Below are 8,694 nucleotides of genomic sequence, written 5' to 3' on the forward strand. Positions count from 1 at the left end.
CCATGGCACTCTACCCAGGGGGATAGCTTGAGGCTCCGGCTCAAAAAAAAAAAAAAAAAAAAAAGAGCCATTATGTTACAAATATATGTTAATTAGTTTGTCAGGAAAACACAAACAGCGTATTTCAAGGTTGATATTTTGTCAAAGGAACCTCTGAGCTCTAGACCCAGTCCAAAAACAGCTTTTTAAAAATCCAACCAAACTTGACTAACTTTTGCATTAATTGCAACTCTGAGTGTTTTTTTTCCCATTTTTTTACATGGTCACATACGTGCTGACTGTACGTTTTTTACTTCTATTTTGTATATGTACCTCTTTACCTCACTTCCACTACTGGACCCACTGATTTCTTATTTCATAAGATGATAAAAGTTGAAGTATGCTGAAACTTTGGAAAATGAAGATGAAGCTTTATTAAAACAAAAAATTTGAAGTTTTGATCTGCTATTTTGTCTTCTCTTTGTAATTTTTAGAACTAATTGTTGAAAACTTTGGAAAATGAAGATGAAGCTTTATTAAAACAAAAAATTTAAAGTTTTGATCTGCTATTTTGTCTTCTCTTTGTAATTTTTAGAACTCATTGTAGTTAAGAAGCAGTTCAGTTGATATCATCCAGATGAATTTTCAACTTCAGAATAAGTTGCTACATGTAGCCTGTTACTTATCACACAGTTAGCTTACTGCAGGCTCATGTGTTGTGTCTGGATTTTAATGACCTTATTTCCACTTGAGAGACCTATTCACTATATTAGCATGAAGTTCTGCATTTTACTTCAAAAAACTATTCAACATATGATGTATAAAGTCAAGCTTTTATAGATACTAAACCAAAACAAGTCTTGTGGACTTTAGATGGCATTACCATTCATCCTAAAGTGCCTGGGACAGTCCTGATTTATACCTGCTATTCCTGTAAAATTATTAACACTTGTCTGTTTTCTGAAAAGTATCCTAATCTAGATGATAAATTATAGTTACCCTGGTTTTAGTTGGTATTGGCATCAGAGTGAAACAGTAGTGTGATGTGCTCCTAAGCTTGCTAATTCAGCTTAGGTTACCTTCAAAGTAAAAAGGAGTCTGAGTCAAAGGGTGTCAGAAGTCTCCTTATTATACTGTCATTGATGAAATCTCACATGTCATCCGTGTCATTCTGAGTGCCATATTTAGTGACAGGAAGCACACTGGCACTAGCAAAAGATGTCTGATAGGTGCTTAATCCATCTGTTAACCAAGATCAGAGAAGTCGTGGATGCCAGTGCAGGCATATCTACCTAGCACACTATAGACTCAGGACACATTATAGCTGGCTGTCAACATTGGAAGGCTTGCCACTGGGAATCAGGACTAGATTCTGTGAAGTTCCAGAAACCAGTGAATTGTAATCTTTAAGAGGTTATGGGGAAATGATAGAGGAAAGAGGTTCAACGTCAAAAGTCTTTGGTCTATGATTGACAAGGCTTATATCTTCCATCAGCCACTGTACCAGCATGGACCTGTTGTGAACACCCGCCTTTTTTTATTGATACAGAGTCTCACTCTGTTGCCCCAAGCTAGAGTACCATGGCATCATAGTTCACAGCAACCTTAAACTCCTGGGCTCAAGGGATCCTCTTGCCTCAGCCTCCCAAGTAGCTGGGACTACCGGTGCCTGTCACAATGCCCAGCTAGTTTTTCTATTTTTAATAGAGTTGGGGTTCACTCTTGCTCAGGCTGGTCTCAAACTCCTGAGCTCAAGCAGTTCTCTCACTTCGCCATCCCAAAGAGTTAGGATTACAGGTGTAAGCCTCCACACCCCACCAGGAACACCTGCCTTAAATCCTCATGAGCAAAAGAGTAGTTCACTTGCAGATAATTCCTTTAGAGCTAGATTTCCCTTAGCAGGGTGATTAAAGGAAATAGTATATGTGAAAACATTTTATAAATTAAAGCCCTATACAAATGTAACTTCTTGCTATCACAAAAAAATGAATTTGTTTTTAAAAGATGCTAAAATTTACTTTTAAATAGAGTGATGAATGTCCCCAGTTTTTATAATCTGTTATTTTAGATTAAGGAGTAAATAATAGTGCAATAAAAATAAGGCACATCTGAGATAGAACTAAAATACTTTTGAAACTAATGCATTGGCTCGGCACCTGTGGCTCAAGCAGCTAAGGCACCAGCCACATACACCTAAGGTGGCGGGTTCGAATCCAGTCTGGGCCCACCAAACAACAATGACAGCTGCAACCAAAAAATAGCCAGGCGCTGTGGCAGGCACCTGTGGTCCCAGCTACTTGGGAGGCTGAGGCAGGAGACTCGCTTGAGCCCAGGAGTTGGAGATTGCTGTGAGCAGTGAAGCCATGGCACTCTACCCAGGGAGACAGCTTGAGGCTCGGTCTCAAAAAAAAAAAAAAAAAAAACTAATGCATTTTGGTTTTGTTACAAAGTTCTGGTTCTCACAATTTTTATATTTTTATTTATACAACTGATTTAAAACTATTACTCAGAAACATCATGATACAAATGTGACATTTTTATTTGGTGAAATGGAAATTATTGACAATTTCTGTTTTGAGGTTCTTTCATTAAGTTGTCATTTTAATGACCTGGAAAGCTGTTTTATCCATTTTATTAATTGAAGTATTTTCACATAACTAGCAGAGACTAGGTAGGCTTGGTAAATAAATTGTTATAAATGGAAAGTTAATGCTTAACAACACTTTAGAGTTGATTTTACTTTTGTTACTTGAAATAAAGAAATAATCCTGAACTAAATTTTTGTTCATCAAACTCTTTTGATTCAACCGCCTTTGTAGCTAATAAGTATCTTGCTCCTTTGTCACAGTCTCTCTCTGTTTCCTAAGGACAAAGTGAATCTGGTTTATGACACTGTGGTCTTTCATAAGCTGTCCTTCCAGCCTTATTTCCTCCTAATTTTTTCATACTCCTTCACCAGCCATAGTGTACCCTAAATATTCTCACCTAGGTTCCTCTTAGCTTTTTCTTCATGCCTTTGTAAAAGAATACTTTCTTCTCCTTTTTTCCTATTCCTAGTAGTGTTAATTTTCTCTGATACCTTATTGATTCATCCAAGTGGTTAATTCTTGTGGGTGCCTTCATTCCTGTTCTATTGGCTCATCATGTGCTTATCCCATGAATGAATTGTAGGAAGAAGTACTTACTGTCTGTTAGGCATCTTCATACTCCATGTAAATGACGCAGTGCCTGGCCTATTATTGGGTTTTTAACAGAAGCTAGTTAAATTTAAGTTGACCTCTGCTGCTAACATGGTCTAAGCATCGTAGTTTTCTTTGTTTGTTACCATTAGTAATATAAGGCATCGATATATGTATGAGTTTGATTTTATTCATTCAGCAAGTATTTTTTGGACACCTGTTACATAACGAGTCCATTGTTGGGGGTTGGCAATGCTGTGTAATCGATCCTTCAAAAGTAAATTGCTCTCTCCTGAGGGAGGTAGAATATGTGCTGTAAAATGAGATGAGCACACACTCTACCATGGGAGCTATACAGTTGAGTGTTGTGTTTGCTGTCTTGATCTGTGTTTCTACTGTGCATAAAGCATCTCTACACTGATGTCTGTGATTTGGTGCGTAAGGTGCCATGAACAGACCGTTTGAGATAACACTGCCCTGCAGCTTTACCCTTGGGTAATCTTTAGGAATGAATTAGATGTTACTCCTGATACATGTGTATGTTGGGAAACAAGATAATAACATGTAATGAAACCAGCGCCCAGTTCGTTACGGTTTATTACTTACCGGTGCTGTAAACCAAAATAATGTGATGCTACTTGTTAAACTACCTTATTTTTAATTATGTCTTAATTTCAGCCTTTATTGTTTCCCTGTTTCTTTCACAGAAACTAGAAAAACTGCTTTTGGAATTATTTCTACAGTGAAGAAACCTCGGCCGTCAGAAGGGGATGATGATTCTTTTCCAGCCTGCAAGAAAGCCAAGTGTGAGGGCTGAAAGGAATGCCCCCGTCTCTGTCAGCACTTCCTTCTTCCCTTTTCTAGTTCGTCAGCCACAATGAAAATAAAACTTTTGCATGATTTACCGTTTTCATTTGGAGATAGAAATCAATACTCTATAAAAACAGTTTTATATTCAAGTCATTACAACAAACAAAACCTAGTGAAGCATTAAAAAAAAAAAGGCTACCAGCGTAATGAATTTAGATGTACGTTAGGATAGAAACAGACTGTTTCTCCTTCATGTAAGTAAAAAACAACCTCAGGTATACTTGAAGATGTTTCAGTATTTTAAGAGATTCTTTAAAAACATTTCTTGTTCATTTAAAAACTCACGTTTTTTTTTACTAGATATCCACAGCTTACTATTTTTTAATCTTACCACTCAAAACGTAATTTTGAGAACTATTACAAGTTTTATTGTGGGTTGACTTTTAGTTAATCTGTTCCCGTGTTAAGCTTCTCTTTCACGTATTCATCAAGTCAGCATTCTTTCTAAAAGGAATTGGTATAAAGTTTGTGAAGGAGAGGGATGTGTGTATAAAATTACACGCGGCCTCCTTCTTTGCTGCTTTCCACCTCTATGAGATCTTTGAAACAGGATTCCTTCCATTTATTTAGTTGGAAACCCCTCCAAACCTAGCACTGCTCTTCCTAGTAGCCTTATTAAAAATATCAAAGCGTTGGACTCAGACAACTTTGGAAATGATGTTTTTTAAATAGGATCATCATGTTAAGTTGAAGTAGCCTTTTCTGAGGCAAATATCTGCACTTGTGGTATATTGATGGAAAGGCCCCAAAACACTGTGGAGTAGAGCAAGAGGTACAGTTGAGTAAGAAGTTTTTTAAACAGGAAAAAGAACACTGTTCTGAGGATGTTTAAAAAAAGAGAAAGCGATACTAGTCTCACTTATGAATAAGTAAAATATAGCAAAAGGAAACCACTAAAATGGAATAGACTGTGTCCAGGTGAGATTTATTCCAGCAGTGAAAGGATATTTCAGTTCTTTTCTTTTTTTTTTTGGCCGGGGCTAGGTTTAAACCCGCCACCTCTGGTATATGGGGCCAGTGCCCTACTCCTTTGACCCACAGGTGCCATCCCGATATTTCAGTTCTTTTTAATTTGGTGTATACTATGATATTAATAGGTTAAAAGAGAAGAATCAGGGGGTGGCACCTATGGCTCAAAGGAGTAGGGCGCCGGCCCCATATGTCAGAGGTAGTGGGTTCAAACCCAGCTCCAGCCAAAAACTGCAAAAAAAAAAAAAAAGGAGAGAGAAGAATCAGAATCCTCTTAATGGATGCCAAAAGGACATTTGATACAATTTGAAATCCACTCCTGATTTTAAAAGTGACAACAATAAAAACCTTTAGGTTATTAAGTATGGAATGTCCAATTTCAGATCCAGGATAGTTTATTACATATCAAACAAGAAGCAGTACATTAAAATGTGCACCTAAATTATGGACACAGTTTTGCCATCTTTTTTTAATTTCAAATTAATATGAGGGTACAAATGATTAGGTTACACTGTTCGCATTAGTTAGGTAAAGTTCAGGTTGTAGTTGAGCCCTTCACCCAGGGATATGTGGTATTCCCTTACATTGCACCCATTAGGTGAGAGCTTACCAATAGCCCTCCCTCCTCCCCTTTCCTTCCTCCTCCATCTCCCCCTCTTGAATTTTATTTTGTTTTTCTCTCATATTAGGGTGTAGTTGTTTATCTATTGGTTTCATGTTAGTATTGAATATATTAGATACTTGCTTTTCTATTCTTGTGATACTTTACTAAGAAGAATGTGCTTCAGCTCCATCTGGGTAAATATAAAAGATGTAAAGTCTACATCTTTTTGTAGCTGAATAGTATTCTGTATTATACATATGCCACAGTTTTTATTATCCATTCATGAATTGATGGGCACTTGGGTTAACTCCACATCTTGGAGTCAATTATAAATTGAGCTATGATGAACATTCTAGTGCCAATGTCCTTATGGTATAATGATTTTTTTTCTTCTGGGTACCCAGTAATGGGATTGTGGGATTAAATGGAAGGTCTACTTCTAGCTCTTTGAGGATTCCCCATACTTATTTCTAAAAAGGCTCTATTAGTTTGCAGTCCCAGTAATAGTGTGTAAGTGTTCCCCTCTCTCCACTCCCCCCCCCCCACCTGGCATCTGTAGCTTTGGGACTTTGTGATGTGGGCTGTTCTCACAAGGGTTAGATCAATTTTGCCATCTTAATGGTAGCTTGTTTATACCAGCAGCAAAGAAGCCTGGAGAGCAAATGGTGATGAAATCATGAAAGACGTTTTCCACAGCTTGATGAGAATTGAATATTTTTCCTTGCAAGAAGTGGACCAAAGCCTGGAAGACGTGAGAGTCAGTTGCTGCAAGGTCTGGTGAAGATGGTGGACGATAGAATTTCCAAGTCCAGTTTGTGCCGTTTGAGCAGCGTGACATGCGGTCAAGCATCTTTTGTAAGACGATTAGCCTGTCTTAATTGACGTCTCAGCTGCTGACTCACAAACATCTTCATCATCTCATCCGCTTGGTTGCACTAGAATCTGCTGTAATCTAGTGACCAGGTTTCACGGAGCCCTAGTGGACAACACCAGTGCTGGATCTCCAGACAGACGCCATTAGCTTTGTTGAATGCCTTCAGGTTTGGGACTGTGTGTCAGCACTTCATCTTTATCTAACCCTTGTGCCAAACACTTGGCAATTGTCAAATAGAATCCATTTTCATCACTTACGATGGTATAGAAATGGTTCACTTTTGTGTCATGACAGCAAAGAAAGGCAAGCTTGAGACCATTTCTCTTCTGACACTCAATTAATTCATCCAGCTTCTTTACCTTGCCGATTAGCTCCAATTCATGCTCCCGAGCACCCCATGGGCTTAGCTGAGGGTGGATTTTTCCTGAAATCACAACTGTGCCACTTTTCTTCTTCCCTCTTCTGTTTCCTTCACTCACTCTCAATAAATCACTTTCACAAGAATCTTCATTTCGAGCACTGCTTCCAGGGGGCCTGAGGATAAAAAATTGGGCAAATCAAGTTGATTTGAAAAAAATTAATGCCCAGTAAACATAAAGGTGCCAAACTTCGCTAGTCACTAGGGGGAAATCATCAAAAACTGTATCTTTGTTTTGCTGATCAGCTTGAAAAACAAAAGAAAAAATATTTATAAAACAAGTATTTTCAAGGTTTGGGGGAAAGGCCATAATGTCTTATGGAAGGGGATCTAATTTGATAGCAATCTTATAGATAATTCTCTAAATTTATCCTTTAGAAATAACTTGTTAGGTATAAAGGGTACATGGATAAGGATATTCACTGCAATAACATCTAAAATAAAGTGAAAATGGAAACAAGCTAAACATAAGGATTAGCTAAATAATCCATTGTACATTGAAATAAAAGAATACTATGTATAAAGATGTCTAGAATAAGTTGTTTAATTGGAAAAGTTATAAAACTAGATACACAGTACCCATATATAATGTGCACAGAAATGATCAAAATAAATGCCATGAAATTAAGATTATTGGTGATGTTTGCTTCCTTTGTTATTCATTTCTGTATTGATTCAATATTTAATGAGTATTGCTTGTTCAAAAAGAGAGAAAATTCATTTATTGTGGGGGGAGGTAAAGGCAGCATGATAGACATTATGACATGGCAGGGGAGCGGGGGTGCAACCAGAGCACACCTGGGGGGAACTAAAAATCCAAGTTCTCAAGGATGGCTTTCCCAGAGGAAATGGAGCTAGACCAAAGGGGAGAGATGAGAGTTAGGAAATGCAGTGGGTGGGCTGGGGTGGGAAGGAGAGCCTTCCTAGGAGCTGGCACAGTCTGCGAAAACAAAAACAAGTGCCTAGATTTTTTTAAGGAACTGAAAATTCAGTAGAGTTGAAATTTAGAATTTGGCTAGGAAACTAAGGAGAAATAAAAGTAAAGAGTTAACAGCAGCCAGATTTTAAGGGTTTTAAAAGACTAAGTTATTCTTATTTCATCCAGAGGGACATGGGAAGCCATTTAAAAAGAGAGTGACTGGATCGGGTTTGCATTTCAGAAAAATCACTCTGGCTGCAACTTGAAAAACAGACTGGAGGTAAGCAAATCTGGAGGCCCCGAGCCCAGGGAGGGCTGTTTGGGCAATCCAGATGGGAAGTAAGGGCACCTCGCATGGGAGGGCATGGAGAGGATACCGGGCTATGTAGGTTGCGCCCTTGTTAGGACTTGGTGGTTGATGTAACGGGATGGGTAAGAGAAGATCAGAACCACTTCCAGGATTGTCCACGCCCCCCTCACTGAGAGAGCAAACACAAGGAAGTTTGGAGTTAAAGAATTGGTTCAAAGAGAAAGCACAGAGCTTACAGAAATTTGACTATTTGTGATTAAAAACTTGGAACTTTTCCCTGAGTGTTTATCTTTTCCATTAGCAGAGCTAACAAAGAGTTAATGTTGCTCAAATACTGTCTCTCATGCCCTCCCTACATCTTTATTAGTGCAAATGTTTCTATATGGCAATACAAAACTTTTTTTTCCCCTTTTCCCTTTCATTATTCCTATTCCAAAAACTTTTTAACTGGCTGGTGTGGTGGCTCAGTCAGTCCTGTAATCCTAGCACTCTGGTAGGCCAAGGTGGGTAGATTGCTTGAGCTCAGGAGTTCAAGACCAGCCTAAGCAAGAGTGAGACCCTGTCTCTACTAA

General features: G+C 38.3%; 1 protein-coding gene across 2 annotated transcripts in view; it reads left to right on the plus strand.

Annotated features, from left to right (window-relative positions):
* Positions 1-7,457, plus strand: part of RPP30 (ribonuclease P/MRP subunit p30) — a 32,892-nt gene extending 25,435 nt beyond the window's left edge. The window contains exons 11-12 of one of the 2 annotated variants that reach the window (XM_012801442.2): positions 3,866-3,964; positions 6,244-7,457. In XM_012801442.2, coding sequence (XP_012656896.1) covers positions 3,866-3,964; positions 6,244-6,281 — 137 coding nt within the window. In that variant the 3' untranslated portion in view covers positions 6,282-7,457. Of the gene's footprint in view, positions 1-3,865; positions 4,072-6,243 lie in introns of those variants that run through there. The other variant, XM_003783693.3, reaches the window with a different exon arrangement.
* The last annotated feature ends 1,237 nt before the right edge of the window (positions 7,458-8,694 follow it).

The sequence above is a fragment of the Otolemur garnettii genome, unplaced genomic scaffold, assembly GCF_000181295.1.
Source record: "Otolemur garnettii isolate 467f Iridium unplaced genomic scaffold, OtoGar3 scaffold00008, whole genome shotgun sequence".
Taxonomy (NCBI): domain Eukaryota; kingdom Metazoa; phylum Chordata; class Mammalia; order Primates; family Galagidae; genus Otolemur; species Otolemur garnettii.